Source organism: Rousettus aegyptiacus, unplaced genomic scaffold, assembly GCF_014176215.1.
Source record: "Rousettus aegyptiacus isolate mRouAeg1 unplaced genomic scaffold, mRouAeg1.p scaffold_m13_p_6, whole genome shotgun sequence".
NCBI lineage: Eukaryota > Metazoa > Chordata > Mammalia > Chiroptera > Pteropodidae > Rousettus > Rousettus aegyptiacus.
This window is the reverse complement of record NW_023416309.1, coordinates 16,522,321-16,542,047: the sequence shown is the minus strand read 5'-3', so window position 1 is coordinate 16,542,047 and position 19,727 is coordinate 16,522,321. Positions and strand designations below refer to the sequence as shown.

At 51.6% G+C, this 19,727-nt stretch overlaps 1 protein-coding gene across 11 annotated transcripts in view; it reads left to right on the top strand.

The window, feature by feature from the left end:
* The first annotated feature begins 3,369 nt into the window (after positions 1 to 3,369).
* COL13A1 (collagen type XIII alpha 1 chain) overlaps positions 3,370 to 19,727 on the top strand; it is a 148,117-nt gene continuing 131,759 nt past the window's right edge. For 10 of the 11 annotated variants that reach the window (XM_016121055.2, XM_016121059.2, XM_016121054.2 and 7 more), the window contains exon 1: positions 3,370 to 4,196. In XM_016121055.2, coding sequence (XP_015976541.1) covers positions 3,903 to 4,196 — 294 coding nt within the window. In that variant the 5' untranslated portion in view covers positions 3,370 to 3,902. The remainder of the gene's footprint in view (positions 4,197 to 19,727) is intronic. The other variant, XM_016121063.2, reaches the window with a different exon arrangement.

The following is a 19,727-nucleotide window of genomic DNA, read 5'->3' as shown; positions in this document are numbered from 1 at the left end:
AATGGGCCACACACCTATCTCTGGCCAGGGGATATGGAGCTGCTAATTAGCTTACATTAATTATATTAGTTCACATATCCTAGAGCGAGATATGGGATCGACCCCATTAGAGCCATATGGACTGACAGCAAGAGAGTCTCCCAAAGGAAACTGGGTTATAGTTATGAGGAAAAATGGGGAACAGGTTCAAGGCAGATAAAATGACAGGAGTCCATGCTCCTGTGGCCTCCACGGGTGATTCTGATATGTAGCCAGATTAAGAGTTGTGGGTAGACCAGCCAAACAGAGACTTTGTGACAGAGTCCTGAGGAGACCTGACCATCATTCTGACATGGGGAGAGAGAGGAATCTTCAGGGAAGACTGAAAATCAAGCCAAAGAGAAAGAAGTAGACCAGGCAGTGGGGTCTCAGGAGTCGAGTTGGTGAGGGTTTTGGGAAGAAGGAGGTCGACCCTGTCAAAGCCGCAGTGAGATGGAGAGAAGCAGGCTTCACTTCATAAAACTGGGACTGGAGTGATTGGCAGGATATTAAGGTGTAGAGAACAGGAGAGTGAAGGATGGACTTCCTGGCAGAGGGTCCAGCAGGAATGAATACGCGGAAGCAGAAAAACACAGAAAATGCCTCAGGTACAGTACAGTCTGTATGCATAGGGGCATTTTTTTCTTAGCTTTTTATGCTGGTATCAAGAATATACATTTTTGTTTTGGAGCATAACCATGACCACAGAGTGAAGTCTAACTCTTTGGGTTAGCGCTGGAAGCCCTCTATCTTCTAGCTCCAAACAAGAAACCCTATTTCCTAGGGACCTTGCCTGAGCCACAGGATGTCTGCCCTTCTTCCCGGTAACCCCCAAAGCACCTTCTTAAGGCCTTTACTCTGTTTTGTGGATTTTTGCTCTTCTGTCTCTTGTGGCAGTTGTTTCTGAATATATCTTATCTTACCTGCTAGACTTTAAGCTCCTGGAAAGCAGGGTCTTTTCACTCCCCCGACTCTAGGCCCACTTCTGCAGAAAGAGGTTTCAAGATAAATCCAATTACCCCGTAACATTTGACTGGGGTGGGCAATGCTTAACAGGAAGGGAGAAATCCCCAGGGAAAGAATTTCAGACAGTGCATAAAGAAGGGACAGGACATCTGGGGACGGGGCCCCCCACTCAGGCTAAGGCCCGACTCCCACGAGTTGCTATCCCAGCTATCAGTTGTGGAAAAGAGGCCTGTGACTCACTTGCTTCCTCTTGGGATTGAAATTTCTTCCTGTTTTACAACTGGGAGCCCAGGGGTGACTGTATGTTAGCTGGCATTAGCAGGCATGAATGCCTAAAGAAGGAAGCAGATACCATTTACTGAGTGCCTACTATGTGCCAGGCACTGTGTTAAGTGCTTTACATGCATTATCTCAATAAGTTTTCACAAGCTTAAGTTCTTTCATTTTATAAATGAGAAAACAGAGGCTCAGCGACATTAGGTAACTCTGACATTGACAGAACTATGATTTATACTTGGGTCTCTCTGACTCCAGAGTCCCCCTGGAAATCTCCAGGGTTTGGGCATGTCATTTCTAATGCTGAGGTCAGGCCAGCATGGTATCCTCCTCCTTCAGCTCCCAATCGCAGAGGATGCGCTGGCCCCAAACCTTTTAGGTTTCACTGCCTTAGCATTCCTGAGAGCCCCTAAGGTCCTGAAAGAGAAAGGATCAGCTCGTAAGACAAGGAAGGACGAAACTAACCCCCAATTTAGTTTCTCCATTCCCACTACTCTTGCGGGATGGAGGGATAGGGGGGCGGGGTTGGGGGAGGAGCTGAATCAAAGTCCCGACACTACCTCTCAGTGCAGAAATTCTCTGGCGCCCCCTGGTGGTCTTCGATACTACTGTGTTTTTTAGCAGTTACTCTGTACAACCCAGTTGAGATACCTCACAGCAGGGAAGAGAAACAGGCACACTTACCACTTACCCTATGTCCCGCATTAAAGAAATGCTAGAGCCGGGACTGATGCGGAGCCCCGGGCCACCAGCCCTTTCCACAGCATCATTTTCTATCCCTATAGTCCTCCATAGTGGCTGACTGCCCCAACAGACAATGTTATAATACTTATTATTTATAATTACTATGTTACCGTGTTACCTTATCAAATAAGCCACACAGGTGTGCTGTGATACTGTACTACATATTAAGACCAATCAGGTCAGTATATAGAATGTGAAGGTGGCACAACCTATTATTACAAAATGGAATCACAATGCTCCTGTCGCCCCTGTCCCCATTTCATATTTCAAAGACCAGCCTTTTATCCTCTGCTGGCTGTTCCGGGGAAATAGGTTTTCTCTATAAACTCCATCCCACCACCTCATTTGCAGGAATGTCAAGAGGCCCAAGGAGATAAACTCTCTTAGATACAAATGTTACTTCAAGTGGGAGAGGTGACGAAAGAAGAGAGGAAACTACAAAATGCCCTTCGGGCAGCTTTTCTCTACTGGGGCTTAAGAAATGACAGCAGGAGGGAGTGAGGACTCTCACAGGGATGGGTAGGCGCTTGTGTGAGAATTGTTCGCCTTTGATAGCCAGGATGGTTGCGGCAAGGCTGTTCTGACAGCACAAGGATTGAATGGGCCTTAGATCAATGGCAGGCAAGATGGGAGGGAGCAAGGCTGGCAAGCAGCAGGATCTGCTTCTTGGATACCCTGGAATGAACCCTTCTGCTCAGTTTTTATTCTTGCCCACCTTGTTATGTCCTGGTCCTGAAAGAGAGAAAGGGCACCAGTTCTGCTGCCCCCTAGAGGTCTGACTTGTCACGGGGGAATAAAGGTGTGGTTGTGGAAATGAAGTCCCACCAAAGGAGCTGGGGAAGCTGCAGGACTCAGGAGCTGCAGAGCCCAAGGTAGAGAGGGTTTGGGAGGCAGGGAAAGGGGGTTAGAGAACAATAGCAGCGAAAGGATTCAGATTGCCCTGCTCAAAACATGAAGATCCATCTAGATACGCGACAATAACCGGGCTCCTTGGAGGATCCCAAAGGCTGACTTTGCCTACCTGTCAGAAAGCTGAGTGATGCCTGGCCCCCTGACTTCTGCGGAAGGCGAAGAGTGCTCTTGGTGTGAACCCGAAGAAAGGGAGAGAAGTGAAGCCCTAACTCCACTCCACACCCCCTTCCTGCCTATAAATAACCCCAAGTGTGACTTCAAAGGGGACAGGGAGCACGGGAGAGGGGCTCTGGGGACCGGTGGGTGGGGGCAGCGGGCCCGGCACACCACGCCCCCCACCCCGGGCGAGTTTGCATAAATAAACAAATCCAAGCCATGAGCCCCACAGGAGGTGGAGAAGGAGAGGGGAGGAGGTGGAGGGAGAGGGGGCGGGAGAGATTAGTTTGGGAAGTAGCACGGATTGCTCATCCGATCCGTGCAGCCGCAGCTAGTGTGTCAAGTTACAGAGGCGCCGGAATCGGCCCCAGCGCTCCTCTGCAGCGGCCACGACCCACCTCTGCCCATGGAGCCCTCCATGTGCACCCCTTTGCCTCGGGACTGAAACTGGCTCGCCTGGGAGACGCGAGGCACTAAGAAGCACCGGCAGCGCAGAACCAACTCGAGGATTGCAAATACTTGAAGAGAAAGACGGGGCGGAGAAAGGAGAGCCGGCCAGATTCCTCTAACTTTCCTGGACTTGGAACGTTCTTCGAAATAACTTTTTCTCACCTGGGCGTACCCCGATTACCGCTGGTTGTGTTTTCTCGGCTTTCCCCCCTCCTGCTGCTAATTTTTCCATCCTCTTTGCCGGGAGCAAAGGAAAGGGACATTTTCCAGCAACACAACCCCTTTCCCCCTGCCCCGCAGCTTGGATCGCGCCTTTGGGCAGCGGCCCTCGCCTTTATTTATTCTATTTATTTATTTATTGGTTCTCAAGTCGCGAAGGGATGGTAGCGGAGCGCGCCCGCAAAGCGGCAGCCGCGGGTGCCCGCGGCCCTGGGGAGCTGGGCGCGCCCGGGACGGTGGCGCTGGCCGTGGCGCCCGCGGAGCGCTGCGCACGGTTGCCGAGCCCCGGGTCTTGCGGGCTGCTGGCACTGGCTCTCTGCTCGTTGGCTCTCAGCCTGCTCGCCCACTTTCGGACCGCGGAGCTGCAGGCCCGGGTGCTGCGCCTGGAAGCGGAGCGCGGCGAGCAGCAAATGGAGCCGGCTATTTTGGGACAAGTCAACCAACTGCTGGATGAGGTCTGTGCTCTTTGTTGCTGGCTTTTATCCCTCCCCGCGGCGTCCCCTCGCGCAGCCTCCAAACTCTCCACCAGCCAGTGCCCGCGGGCGCTTGCTCTCCGCGCCGCGCCGTGCGCCCCGGAACTCGCAGGAGTGGTCTGCAGGAGGGGTTGGGGGCGGGGAACGACTCTGCCCTGCCGGGAATCTGGAGGACCTGAGCGGTATGCGTTTGTCCCCTCAGCTCCTGCCTCTGGCAGGGGCCCCCGGCGTTCTGCGCGGCGAGCGTCCTGGGCGCGCGGGGCAGGTGGAGATAAGAAGGCGCTCGGGGCGCGCGGAGGCGGCTAAGCCACTTCTCCCTCCCTGCACACACCCTGCCAAGGTCGCGTGAGAGTCGCCCAGCGCCCACGCGGCGGGACGTGTGCCCCACGGCCCCGGGCTGAGGCTTACTGGGGCCCCAGGCCCTCCCCATCTATCCCTCGAGGATCAGTACTGCCTGACTTTCATTGCCAACGTTGCTTTGGGAAGAGAGACTGAGGAGTGAGTCATCTAAGGGGCTGAGGGGGGCAGAGTGGGCAGTCCTTGCAACGGCAGTGTCCTGGTCCCTGCTCATTGACCCAGATTGCTGGGGCCTAAATGTGGGTCGCCTTTTCTTTCTAAGCAGAGTTTCTTATTCCCTGCCCCCTGGAACCGTCCCCTAATGTTCTGTGTTAGTGTGTTTTTCTGGAGGAAAGGATGTTGAGCTTTCTCCTCTTCCCAAAATGTTCTTGAACAGAAGTGGATTAAAAGCCACTAATCTCTCAGCCATGACAATCTCGTGTGTACATAAAAAGGCCCACTCACCCCAGGAAGGAGGGACGTTCAGTCTCATCGGCATCACCAATGAAGTCTGGGCAGTGAGAGAATGAGGCCTGGTGATTTTGGGGGGTCTAGACAGTACTGGGGATCCAGGACACAAATGAAGGGGAGGACCTGCAGGTGATGGCTGCAGCAGTCTGGAAAGAGGTCCTGGAAGAGGCTGGCCATGAAAGGTTTCCATGGGAAAAACTGGGAGAGGGCCTCTTAGTAAGAAGTTGTGTGGAACAGTGAAGAGCCGAGTGGTAGGGTCCAGCCGGCCTGGGTTTTATGCCCACTCTGCTACGCAGAAGCTGTGCAACCTGGGGCAAATTCCGTAACACCTCTGAGCTCACAAAATGGTGGTGCTGAGGACAAGCGTTGGAGCCCAGCTCTAACTGTAGTGGCATTGTAGCCATTCTGGAATGATGTACCAATTCCCTATAGCCAGGCCCCTCTCAGGCGCCCCTACCAGGCAGAGGCTGGGACCTGCCAAAGCAGTTCTCCAGGTTGGTCAAGGAAAGGGAGGTCACAGGGCCAGAGCAGAGAGGGTGGTCACAGGGCAAGTTTACCGGTGCTAGTGGTGCACCCATGACTGCTGCCGTCAGCTCATTCTCATGATCTGCCAGGCTCTAGGGATTCCGGAGGGTTCTGTCAGGCTGCCATAGTCCCCTGGGCCCGGGGGTGGGGACTCTAGGCTCAGCAGTGCAAGCAGGCAGCCTTTGTGGGCTGGATGAGAGTGCACACAGGACTGGCTGTGCAGTGGAGAGGATGTGAGGGCCGTGAGGGCTCGCCCAGGAATCTCGGGTCCTTGGTGCTGAGGAGCCAGCATCGAATCCTGGAGTTTTGCTTAGTTCCTCTCACCATCCTTTCTCCTTCCTGGCCCCTCCTGCTGCTCAGGGCATGCCCCAGCCTTTTCCCAGGTCCTTGCTTCCTTTGCTTAAGACAGCGTGTCGGGGCCTTGGTGCTGACAGTGTTATTTGACATGCTGATTCTTCCCCTCCAAACCGCAGCTTCATGTTCACCCCACCGACTTCTAGATCTCCCATCCAAACTGACCTCATTTCACAGATGGGGAAACTAAGGCGCAGAGAGAGGCGGTGGGTTACTCAGTGTCACATGGTGAGGTGTAGTGTTCTTTCCACTGTGTCTTGCCGCTTTCCTGTGTCCGTTCTTACTCATCTATTCAGCACATGGTTCCTGAGAACCAGCTGTGGGCCAGGCAGTGTGGACGCACCTCTGTCCTCCTAAACTTACAGGCAAATAGGACACAAGGAAGAAAAGGGGCAGTGACGTATGTCATGTGAAAAATGTTATAAGCATGGAAGCAGAGGAGGCCGGGGAACCGTTATCAACATGCAACGCACCTGATGGTGGCAGCTTCCTGGCAAAGTGATTTTCAAGCAAAGACTTAAAGGACAAATAGGAGTTTTCCAGGCAAAAGGAGATGCGTACGAGAGCCTTGTTTTTAGGGGCAAAGGGAATAAGTTCTGGAGGCTGGAAGCCAGAGTGGGGGGAGTTGCCTTGGGGAACTAAAGGAAGTTCAAGACCCTGGAGGGCTGGGAGGGTGGAGTGGTAGAAGAAATGGCTAGAGAGAGACAGGTAGCCTATGTCAAGAGGAGCGTTAGAGGCAGTTAGATCTGTGCAAGAGCCATGGAAGGGTCTGGAGGAGGGCAGTTATGTCCCTAGAATAAGAGGTTAAGGCAGAGCAGGGAGGCCAAATAAAGGGCTAGTGCAGGCCAGAGGGGACTGCGACCCAGACTAGGGGTGCCAGTGGGCTTCAGAGAGGAGTGAGTAGAAATGGTGGCTGCAGTGATGGAACCTGAGGTCAGTAGCAAAGGGTATTGGAACCGAGGGAGAGAGCTGTCCTGTGGGTGGCAGGGGTGGGTGGCTTAGTCTGTGCGGAGATGGCCCTAGGGAGCATCTCCTGGGTGAGGCATCTCCTTCGTGGAAGGACACTAAGGACCGTACTGTCCAAATACAGCAAACATTAGGCACATGTGACTCATTATATTTACATTAATTAAAATTAAAAATTTAGATTTGTTCTTTAGTCATACTAGCTATATTTCAAGTAAGTGCTCAGTAGACATCTGTAGCTAGTGGCTACTAGACTGGGCAGCACAGATACAGAACATACACATCATCACAGAGAGTTCTGTGGGACAGCACTATGGCAGGAGCAAGACACTTCTGGACCAGCAAAGGTGCCCAGAGCAACTTGAGGCCCTTCCTCTACCCTAGGCCTTTCCTTTCGAGATATGTTCTCTTGGTTCAAAGCAAAAGGCAAAGGCGAGGAAGGGGTGAGGCCGAGAAGAGAGACCCGGGACTGATGGACACCCCTGGGAGAAAAGAAAACGCAGAGAAGAGAGGAGAACATGGTTTTGTTAAAGAATGATTCTATGAAATGCCTGCGCAAAGGGATCCTGCTCTGGAGGGGTACACAGGCACCCTGTGAGCATAGGGGCCCAGACCATCCCTGCACTGTACCCTGAGCCTCAGGTTTCTCCTCCATAAAACCCAGGCCCTGGCTCCCTCTCAGGGATGCTGTGAGACTCTCAGGAAGTGGCAGATGAAAGAATGCACTAAAAGGTGCCAGCACCGAAGGCCATGCTCAGGACCACAGGAGTGCTCGTGGAGGTCCCCCATAGTTCTGGGGCAGGCAATCCAGACTAGAGCAGATAGGCCTCAACCACTCCCTAAAAAATGAAGAAGGGCATTGGGCAAGGCATTCTGGTGAGGTGCACAGTCTGTATAATGGTCTGGAAGCAGGAGTCCAGGGGCACATGCACACCACCCACCCCAGCGCGGAAAGCGGTGTGCTGGGGTACAGACTGTATCCGCGAGGCAGGAGGAGAGGGGGCTGGCAGGAAAGGCCAGGCTAAGGGGACTCAGTAGGAGAGGAGCCTGGAATGAGGCAAGAGAGAGGCCGATGCGAACAGAAGGCCATGATTGGAAAGGCCAAACCACTGGCAGGGGAGGGTCAGAGCTGAGAGAGGAAGATAGGGTGGGGGGCCAGCTTGTCGGGAGCTGAGAGTGTGGCTTCCAGACCTCAGCCCCCAATTGTTCCCCCATCGGTTCCTCTCTCCTGGTCTGGGACCCTTAATGAGCCCTCCAGCTGCCGTTACTCGATGTGCTTGCTGTGAAGAAAGAAACTGGAATGTCCCAAATGGAGGAAATCAGATGTCACCTAGGGCTGGGCAGTGGGTGTGCAGTGGAAGAGGAGGGAGTGGAATTTAAAATAGCCAAATCCATTTTCAGGCCAAGGGGGAGCAAGGGGTGTCAGCAGCCACCTTCAAGGTGAATGTTGAGGAACCCCAGGCAGACTCCTTCTTCCCTAAATATAATAATAACAACCATCGTAGCAGGACTGTTGCACATTTATAGCATGTGTACAGGGACCCTTTATTGGGTCCTTTCCAGAGGAGCATTTAGGGCAGAGATCAAAGCAGTGACTAAGAAATTGGGGCTCTGGATGGGGTCCCCCTAGGATTGAAATGCTGGGACGAGGATGGGAGCAGGCTCTTAAAGGGGATGTATGTGTGTCGTGAGGGATATGGTCTGTGGTAGAGTGTCCTGTGTAGATCACAGCTGCCTGCACCTCAGTAAATGAACAACTTTTAGACCCAGGTGCCCTATATGCAGCCAGGACTCCACTGTGCCCATCCTAAAACTACTCCTTGTTTCATGAAGTGAGCAAAGGACTGATTATATGGGGAGTTAATAGAGGGAAGGTCTTCAGAGCAACTCAAGTCCAGTGCCCTCACCCTACAGACGAGAAAACAGGTTCGAAGGCTGCACAACCCGGTATCAGAGGAGGCAGGGGGAGGGGTTTTTTGTTGTAGGGTTTTATGTGTTTTTTGTTTTGTTTTGTTTTGTTTTGTTTTTGTTTTTTCTTTTCTTTTCTGTTTAAATATAGAGTAATATTTACCATACATAAAGCCAAAGGGAGTTTCTAAAGTTTTACGGCCTCTCCAAAGGCCTTAAAATCAGCTGTTAGCTCCAAACCAGACTGAGGACCTCATTGAGTAGCCAATCCTCACAGGAAGGTGATAGGAAAAGAAGTCAAAGCATCTGAATCATAACGCCATATGTCTTAAGCATAGCTTCACAATTCGACACTCTCAGAAAAATGCTCATTCCTAATCATTCTAGACTTGCCCCAATGCCATCTGGAGAGCCTTCCCAAACTCCCCGCCCCAAAATGGGCTCTCTCCCTGCTCTGGCTTCCTGCAGAACTTCCTGGCCATGCCAAACATTTAGCTCAGAGAAGGAAAATAGACAGACATGGCACATGCTGACTCTCCTTACTCCAGAACCATGGCAGTCATGACTAATTACTCAGTACCTCCCAAGTGAGCCTCTTTAGGTCTCAGAATCCTCAACGCAGGGCTCCAGGCTGCCACCCCCAGTCCATCAGAGTCAGTGACCAAGTTAAAATCTATTTGCCATACCAGGATCAGCCTCCAACACATTGTGCAGTGTGCCCTCCTCTCTATTGCCTTCAAATGTCTTGTCTCTCCGTCGATCACACACAACCCAACAACAGGAATAGGGCTCACTAGTCTCAGGGTCTCTTACTGAGTCTAGCCTGGGGCTTTGCTCATAGTGGGCAGCACTCACCAATTAGTTGCTAGTTTAAGGTCCCCCTGCTGGAGGCTAGTGAAACCATCTCAGTCAGCTATTCTTCCCACCTCTCCACCACCACCACCCCCAGACCCAGCTGTATGCTCAGCATTTGCTTGGGGTGGGGAGTGTCCTGGGGGTGGGTGTTTCAAAGCCACCAGCAGAGGGTAAAATGATTAACTCTTAAGTCAGGGCTGCATCCCAGGTCCTGGCTGGAAGAGTGGAGATGGCTCGGTTTGATGTGTTCCCATCTGGACAGAGTAGCTGGGGCACCGGTCACACCCATCCCTCCTAATCCCCTTTTCTGGTGGGTCAGGAGATTCACCTCACCTGCCCAGGCTTCCCAGCATGTTTGTGTTGAGGAAAAACAGTAAAGCGGGCAAGCCCACAGCGTTTGATGTCAACTCTGCCGATAACTGGTTATGACCTGAGCCTCAATGTCCTGATTTGAAAAATGGGAATAACAACATCCATCACCCAGGGTTGTTGCAGGATTAAATGAAATCATTCAAGTAATAGCAACTGTAAGATGGGGTGTGCCATGTCCACGACTTTTATTAATAGCTAATATTTCCTGAGCACTGTTCAGAGAGCTTTACATCTATTCATTTAATTCTCACAATAATCCTATGAAGTGGTTATATTTTTACAATTTCCTTCTTACAGAAGAGAAATAGAGGCCCAAGGAAGATCTTACAGCTAGTAAATGGCAGAGCCAGGCCATGAACCCGGGCGGTCTGGCCCCAGGGCTGGCTTTCTGAGCCACTAGTATATGCCCTCTGTATGTGGTACCGTACCCCACTAAGTCAGGTGAGGCAGGTTATATAGGCCAGGGACTAGGGACCTCTTTGGTTCTGTTTGGCTCCCACAGAGGTGGCATTTACTGAACTGACTTAGCATCAGGCCCACAATACCATTTTTGTTGTATGAATGACACTGACGATGCTCTTTGTTACATGAGGTCTTGGTGATGAGAATCTTTAAGAGAGTCCCTATCCAGCATTGGAACTGAACTAACCCTCTAGGAAGCTTAGCACCAAATCTGGGTTCACCACATGGCGTAGCTTAGTCCTTCGGGCAGAAGTTTTTGTGTAAGCCTCATTCCCAGTTCTGTTTTATCACCCTTCCTGGCTTTTCTTTTTCCTTTTTACCTCCTGCTGTCTTACTATATAATGTGTGTCTGTCTGCCTGTCTATGCAGCTGCCTGAACGTCCTCTTTTGAAGCAAGATAGGGCTAAAAGTTCTACAGTAACTAAAATTTTGAAAGTTATTTCTCCTCCTCATCATATCTGCACACCCTCAAAGGCCTACCCTGGACTGGTGACAAGCTAGCTGCACAGTGTCACTTGGGAGCTTTAAAGCACACCAAAGCCGACCTCCCCCTCCCAAAACCCTGAAGTGAATCCTTGCGCAGAGGGTCTGCCCTTGGGGTATTTCACAAGCTACACGGCTGAAAATCCCTGAGAGAAAGAACTTATTGTGCCCCTATGACTAGGATATCCTGTACAATTTAACCCAGACCCCTCACCTGGAAACCAAGCAGTGCATGAGGGCCTGAAGGTGATGGTAATGAGGGTCTCAAAGAGATGTCAATGAAAGTCCTTCCGCACACTGCTCAGCTTGAAAGGCTGGGAGCTTTAAAGAAGGGTAAGCAGTAGCTTTTGCTGGGGAGAGTTAGTTTTGATTTTTTGGTTTGTTGTGGTTGTTGTTGTTTCAGAAAATAAAGTCAACTGAGGGCTTGCCATCCAGGAGAAAGGAAGTTTTAGGAGAAGCCCCAGGAGTCTTTCTCCCATCTCTTTTGGTTGGATTCTGCCCCTCTCAGAAGCAGCTTAGTCCCCAGTAAATAAAGGAAGTTGGCAAGCTCCTCCAAGGGAGACTGAGGCCGGGTCTGGGGAGAGGCTGGGAGGGCTGGGGCAAGCTGGGTCCCTCAGGGTGTCGTCTGGGCTGCCAGGAGGCCCTAGCAGCTCTGCAATGACACTGGTGCTCTCCCATCCGCAGGCCACATACCCCAGGTGGGAGCTTCTCTGAGGCCGAAAGGGCGGTATGGGGCTGCTGGCAGCCAGGGCTCCTTTGGGCCTTCAAAGGGCAAAGGCCAGCCCAGCACAAAGGGGCGGAACTGCCTGCCTGAGAAGCTGGGCACAGCCTGCTAGGGGGACACTGGGTCCCTGTCTCCCCTTCTGGAGGCTATTGTGGGTTTTCCAGAAAACCCTTCCATGGCTAGAGTCCATATGAGCTGGGCCCCTGCCCTCTCTTCAGCACCCTTTCCTCTCCTCACCACGCCCCTGCCCCCAGCCTCACTGGTCTTCTTTAGGCCTGCAGTCCAATTTTGGCCTTTCTTTAGCTCAGGCATTTCCCACTGCAGGAGGCTCTCCTTGTCTACCCTGCCCTCCTGCCAGGCGGCTCACTCCTATCTGTTCTCTAAGTGGCAGCAGGGAGATCTTGCTGCCCCCAGAGGACATATCTTTCTCAAAAAAGCAGTCACAGGGCCTGGGATTTTGCCATCCAAGGGACTTTATACTTGCAGTCCCCTGTTACACTGCACATGCCCCATGAAGGTGCCTCTTAAGCCATCACTTTGAGATTTTCTGCATCAGGTCGTGCATGCTCTGACAAGGGTATAAGGAAGGACAAGAAGGATGACTTCTGAAGAAGGGGGCTGGGTAAAAGGGGATTAGCTGGGGTTCTTCCAGGAGCAGCCTTCGTCTACTTCTCTGTGAGCTGGCACTTGAGGTTTATTGGGAGTAAGTTAGAGGGTGGTCCTGCGACCTCCAGCCTCTCCCCACTCCATAGCATCAGAGTGCTGGAAGGAAGGGAGCTATGTGCTATACTAGGACTCCCCCATAACATCCCCAGTTCTTGCGCTCACACACCCTCAGTGACAGGGAGCTCGCCACCTAATGCACCTGACTGTTCCATGGTTGGACCGCTCTGACTGTAATGTATGTGTCCTTCATCCGCTTAAAGCTTCAGACCCATCTCTACACCTACCATCCCACCCCTCCAACGTGTCCTAAAAGCACCTCAAACTCAACATGTCCAAGCTGAGAAGGAAGTCCAACCTTCCCCTGCACCTCTTCATCTGTGAGTGCACTGGCCTCCAGCTGCACCTAATCCAGGCCCTACTGACCTCACCTTCTCAGCCTCCCACAGATCCATCACTACCTGCCTGCCTTTTCCCACCCGAGCTACCTCAGGCTCTCATAATTCATCTGCTCCCATTCACTCTGCCCTACCCCCTTTCTTCATCCACACGGCAGCCAGGGTGATCTTTTAAAAACTTTCAGTATGATCACTACATTTCTCTGATTACAACTCTTCAGTGATTTCTTGTTAATCTCAAGCCAAAGACTAAATTTCTTAATGTAGTCCATGCGACCTGGAGAATCTGCTTCTTGCCACCCTCTCCAGCCCATGACTCCCCTCCCCTCACTTTCAGAGTCCAGCCCCACAGCCACACACTGTCATGGTTAAGAGCACAGACTCGAGCTAGATGGCTGGGAAGTCCAGCTCTACTGGCCACGTAATGTCAGGGAAATTGTTTAACCTCTCAGTGCTTTGAGTTGCACCACTGTAAAATGGGGGTGATGATAACAAGAGGATCTCCTTATGGGTATTGTTTTTAGGATTAAACAAGTTAAAGCAAGAGCTTTGAGCAGTGCCTAGCAATCCAAGAATAGGTATTGTGATTATTGAGATACCGTGATCTCCTGCAAAGAGCCAAGCCTCTGCCCTGCAGTTATAGGGCATGCACAGCGGAGGGACATGGGCTCTGAGCCAGGCTCCCTGGTTCAAATCCTGCCTCTGCTCTTCTTGGGTGTGTGTCAGCATGCAAGTTAATTCACCTCTCTCTGTCTCAGTTTCCTCACTCATAACTGAGTTGCTGTGAGTACCAAATGAATTAATATATGCAAGACCCCTGCTTGGTTCATAAGAAGCACATGACTGGATCAGGTCTCAGCCTTTCTCCTGTACCTTATCTGGTTCATTGTTGCTCATCCTAGATCTCAGCCCAGCTGTCACTTTCCAGCCTAGTCAAAGCCTCGGGTTCTCAGAACCTCACCCCTTCCAGCCATAGCTCTGATGACAGTGGTAACTTCACATTGATGTGTGTGGTTTGTAGACTCACATATGCCCTCCCTAAAAAGTAAGCTCCCTGAGGACAGCCTGAATATCTGCTTTGCTCAGACGTGTGTCCCTGGTACTTTGCATGGCTCTGACACATACAGATGCTCAATATCCATTTGTGGAAGGGAGGGAAGGCGGAAAGAGGCACCTGACTTCCACCCCAGCACTCTTACCCCCACCCCTCACTGTTCTGTTGTAGGGGACCTCTGCACCTGGGAGCTCACCACCTAATGTACCTGACTGTTCTGTGGGAGCTTCAGACCCATCTCTACACCTACCATCCCGCCCCTCCAACGTGTCCTAAAAGCACCTCAAACTCAACATGTCTAAGCTGAGAAGGAAGTCCAACCTTCCCCAGCACCTCTTCATCTGTGAATGCGCTGGCCTCCAGCTGCCTGAGCTCCCTGGCCCGGAGGTGACCCTAGACCCCCTGAAACCTTTGAGATGCCAGTCCCCATGCTAACTAGCTCCCACCCACATCCAAATAGTTCCAGGGCCCAGTTCCTTGACTCCTCTGAGCAGCAGCAAAGCCTTAGGTTAGCTGAAAGGAGGGACTTCCTCATATGAAGCCAGGAAAGCTCGCGCAGGGGCACGCAGCTTCTTCCCCTGACTTTTCTGATCTGCAGTGCCTAGGGCCACATCTCTCTGTGGTTCTGGTGAAACAGGGAGGCAAAGACAGCCCATGGCATCCGGCAGACCCTCGGGCCCCTGTTTCTTGGCCCTGGGAGTCTATGATCAGGCGCCAAGTCCATTGTACAAAGAGAACTGTGAAAGGAGGGAGATGACAGTTCTCAGGCAGCCCCATTGCACCCCTTCCCAGCCCCCAGCACACAGGCCCCCAAACAGACTGGGCAAGTCCGGTTCTGGTGGGTGTGGGTCGTGTCTAGATTTCCTCCACTTTGATTTTTACCACACTGAGCTGCCTGTGCCCCAGGCATGCAGCCGCGCAGGGGCCTGCTGCCTTAACAAACCCCATTTGTGGGCTGCCCCCTCCTGCCGTCTCTGGGATTAAGCCCACAGAGCCAGCACCGTGCAGCCCAGATCCTGCCTGTATGCCTTTGCTCCTCATCGAATGCCCTGCCGCCCGCATTTCTTTCTATCTAAATTCTGCTAAAGCCCAGCCCAAAGCCCATGTCCTCCTGGGACCACAGGGATGGGCCCTAGGGGATAGACCTAAAAGTAAGTAATTCAGTTCAAGCGTGGATCACAGACACCAGACTGGGTCTCGCCCTCAAAGGCTGGCTCAGTCTCCAGCGGGGTGCTGGGCCAGTAACAGTTATGGGCACAGGGTGATGGGAAGGGCTCTAGCAGATGGGATCAAGCACCCATTCTGTGCCAAGCTTTATAATCAGATGCTTACACAGGTTGCCAACCTTTGCCCAGTGTGGTCATTTCGTTGGGCAACTCCTTTCAACTTTTAGTTCTCAAGGTCAAAAGGCAGGGCTGCAGGCAGGTCTTCGCTCACATTCCCTCTTGCAGGAAGAGGGGTTCCGAATTTCCCCAGAGCGGGAGAGAGAGATGGCAGGAAACTTGACCAAATGTCCACATGCTTGTGGCAGTGCATGAGGCCAGGCCAGCCTCACCGGGCAGGTGGGAGGAGGCAAGCCTGGCACCTGCTCAAGAAAGAAGTGGCTTTCACTCGGCCATTAAGGAAAAGAAGTTGGCACAACAGGTGCTCACCCTGCTTCACATCTAGACATCTCTTTTTGTTTTTTTGATCTTATCTCATTTTTCCCTCCAGCTGCCCTGTGTAGTCTACAGGATAACTAATACTATTGCCAGTTTACAGCGAGGACCCTGAGGTCCAGAGAGGTTATAGCTCTTACTTAATACATAGTGGGAGAGCTGGGGCTAGACCCCGAGGTCCTGGCACTCCAAAATGAAACTCAAGCCACATCAGTGCTGCCAAGCTCTGCATGTGGTGGATACTTCATCAGAGTTTGTGCTAACCCAAAATAAAGTCCCACGGCAGCCTCCAAGAGGAGGTGGATTCTAATAGGAGTCATACACTAATAATATCAAAAATTATTGAATGACATTTCCACCTAAAGTATTTAGCACAGTGCCTGGTACATACTCCTCAATATGTGTAGCTATTATTATTAATATTAGCTCATTTAATAGTTCCACCTGGTAAGTGCTTCATGGTTTCTGAGATACTCTCCACAGCAACACTAGGAGGTTGATGGTGTGGAGGTTTTAATATCCCCATTTTACAGGTTTCCCCAGAGGAGAGGTGCCAGGCTCAAGGTCACGGCCGTGGAGTCCAGAGCTCACCTGGCATCTGCCTCTGGGCTCACTCCCCGACACTACGACCAGGACGCGCCCACGTGTTACAGAGGCCCAGGCTGAGCCTGAGCCCTTTAAGAGCCCTGGTGCTGAGCATGGGGAGGGAGTGGCCCCTAAACCAAGGCCAGGCCTGAGCTGCATTCTTTGGCGGGAGTGAGTAGCCGCTTGGCATTTTCCCTTTGATACTGATACAGGCATTTTAATAGCTGCGATGATCAGGCGGGTGATGTTTCAACTCTGGCCACGTGGGGCATTCCAGGAGGCCCGGGGGCAAAGCAGGAAGGCTTCTCTATTTAGGATGGCCGGGGGTCCACCCCAGGGCCTCAGAAAGTTTTCCACCTGCCTCTGAGCCTCAGCCTGGAGATTTCTCACCAAGGGGGCCAGGCTCGTGGCCTAAGTAGATGAAGCTGGCCAGCAGGAGGGTACTGTGGTGACCTGGACAGCATATGCTCACCGAAAATGAGCAGCCACCACTCAATACCACCTGATTATTACCGTGGCCCAGTGATGCCAGGTCCTCCCATTGTGCAAGAGACAGTAGAAATCCAGACCTTTATGTGAAATCTCCTGTTTCGCAAGTAACTATTATTTATTGAGCATCTGTCATATGCCGCACCATGTTCTAGACACTGAATATAACAGACCAAAATATCCACGTACTTGTGGAATTTACTTTCTAGTGGTGGGGTAGGGAGACAGTGAGCAAGATAAATAAGGAAAAAACAACAACAAAATCCTAAGGAGACAATAAAACATGGAAGAAGGATAGTAAGTATTTTGTGAGAGGGCACCAGGGGCGAGGACGTCCTCACTGAGAGCGAGCCAGGTGATCAGCTAGAAAGAGGACATCCCAGCCACAGGGGCAGCAAGTGCAAAGGCCCTAAGGCAGGAGGAAACCTGGCAAGTGTAGGTTCATAAAGGAGGCCCGTATGGTCACCCTGGCTGCTGTGGGGCAAGGGCAGAGGCCAGGGGATCCATCAGAAGGTTATAAGTCATCAGGTTAGAGATGATGAGGCTTGGACCAGGAGGTAGTGATGGGAGTGGTGAGAAGAGGTCAGATCTTGGATATGTCTGGAAGGTAGAGAACAAGAGCTGCTGACTGAATGGCTGTAGAGTGAGAGAGAAAGAGATATCACTGCTGGTGTCAAGGTTTTGAGCAACTGGCAGTTGATATTACCTGTGATGAGGAAGACTACGGGAGGGGCAGGCCTGGGAAGAGGCGACAGAATATGAGGAGCTCAGTTTTACCAGGCTAATTTTGGGATGCCTTTCAATGGAGATGTCAAGTGAGCAGCTGGATAAATGCGTCTGGAGTTCTGGAAGAAGGCCTGGGTTAGAGGTACAAAGAGGGGACCATCATCACACCCAGATGGCGTTGAAGCCATAAGACTGGTGAGATCCCCAAGGTGTCTGTGCAGAGAGAAAGAGGTGAGACTGGGCCCCGTGGCCCTCCAACATTGTAACGTCAAGTAGATACAAAGAAAGCAGCGAAGGAGACTGAGAAGGAGCGCAGAGCGGTAGGAGGGAAGCCGGGAGAGTGGCATCCCCGGAACCAAGTACAGAAAGTTTGTCAAGGAGAGGGAAGAGCGAGCAAACGTTCTGACAGGCTGAGATGAGGCGGAGGACCGCTTGCTGGACTTAGCCGCATGGAGGCCATCAGTGACCACAAGGAGAACCACTTAGGTAGAGGAAGTATAAGAGCTGATAAGAGTGGTCCAGGAGCGAGCTGGAGGAGACATGCTCCAACACGGAGTTTTTCTAGGAAAAAAGCTTCATCAAGAGAGGATTTTTCTTTTCTTCTTTTAGGACGAAAGAAACAACAGCATGCTTGCATAATGATTTACAGCTCAATCCCACTCGAAGTCCGTTTTCGTAAATACGTTTTTTATGGGAACACAGCCATGCTTATTTTGTTTTTGAACTGTGTATAGCTGCTTTTCGCCTAGACAGTAGAGTTGAGTGGTTGTGACACAGATCATATGGTTCACAGGGCCTAAAATATTTACTGGCTGACTCTTTACAAAAAACGTTTGCTGACCTCTTGTGTAAGTGATCCAGTACAGGGGAGAAAATTGATGATGTAGGTGGGAGGGGTACTTGATGTCCTAGAGTAGGCAGGAGGGGGGAAACCTGGTGTGCAGGTGGAGGGTTGGCCTTATCGGGAGCACAGATAGGGCACACAAGAGGAGGGAAGGGAGAATGCGCCTGTGCAGATGCAGATGGGCAGGAATGTCTGCGTGGTGTTGGCAGCCTCCAGAAGTCCTCTTCTTCCTGCTTCTGTTTTCTCAAGATCATCAGGTGACCTCGGTCCCAGGGTATTGGATTGGGGAGAGAAGATGTGAGAACTCCTAGACAGGGAGATAAAAGTACTAGGGAAACACAGTATGTTTGCTGGGCATTCATCTGGGATAATGATCATGTATTAAAAGGGGGCCAGTCAGCCAGATTGCCTACTTTCTCTGGCTTCATTCCTCTGCTTGGGTGCCCATGTGGGGTAGATGGAAACGTTTGCTCTACCAGGTCTGTGGCTTAGCCAAGAGAATGTGCTGAAAGGGAGGAGCATTATGGCAGCCAAGGGTGTAGCCAGGAGAGTGATCATCATCACAGCAGAATTTGAGCTAGGCAAAGAAGGAAGTGAAACATGGTGGGCGAGGGACAGTGAAAGGTGGAACGACCCATGAATTGAAGGTCTCACAGGCCTGAAGCGTCTCTCAGGGTGAGGTGTTAGAAAGAGTAAGCCGCAGACGAGAGTCGGTGTGTGGGGTTAAAGCCCAGGCTCCGGAAGAGTCGCGGTGATGTTCAGTTCTAATACTTTTCAAAAATAAACACTGGGCGGGCCAAGAAGACACACCCACACCCTGCATTTAGTCAGTTTCCCACCTCTGTGTCAGACATCTCCTTCCCCTCCCGATAGATGCTCATAGCTCCCAGATCTGCCTTTCTATCCCAGCCTCTCTCCTGAGCTCCGGGGCCACAAGTACCCTGTCCATCTGGACTCTTCAAGGACAACCTTCAAATTTACCTCGTCCCCATACAAACTTGTCATCTTCCCACAAGCTTGCTTTTTGTCTCTGTCTTGTCCCCGTGGGGGCTTCTTGGCTGCCCACAACAGAGCCTGGTACCTACTCCTGCTCCCACTAAGTCCATCCTGTAACCTGTCCATTATTTCTCCTGTATATCCTTTCTCTTGTCTGTCTCTCTCCATCATGCTGTCTTGCTGTAGCCAGACTACTAGTATCTGTCATTTGGATTGATGGCTTTGACAGCCTCCAGAGAGGAAGGAATCTTAACCTTCAACCTTCTCACTGATCCGGTCTGTTCTCGCTATCCTCATCTTCGTCTCCAGGGTTCAACCTGTACTTGGCATCTTGCTGTTGTTAAATGAATGACAACCCTAATGTTTGTAACTTGTAGCCAAAATGCTGCCAACTCAGTGCTCTTGTACAACCCACATCACCAAGTGCTTCCTCTGCTTCAAACCCTTGGATGCCTTCACTGTGCTAGACCCCTTACCTGGCACATAGGCCCCCAACTCTCACTCAAAGTCTGCAGTCACCTGGGTACATCTTAACACACTTCTCCCACATGGAGTTCAAACTTCTTTGCTGATGGAGACTGTGTCTTGTTCTCCGCTTTGCACAATCTCACAATTAGTAGGAGCTCCATGTATATCGGATTGAC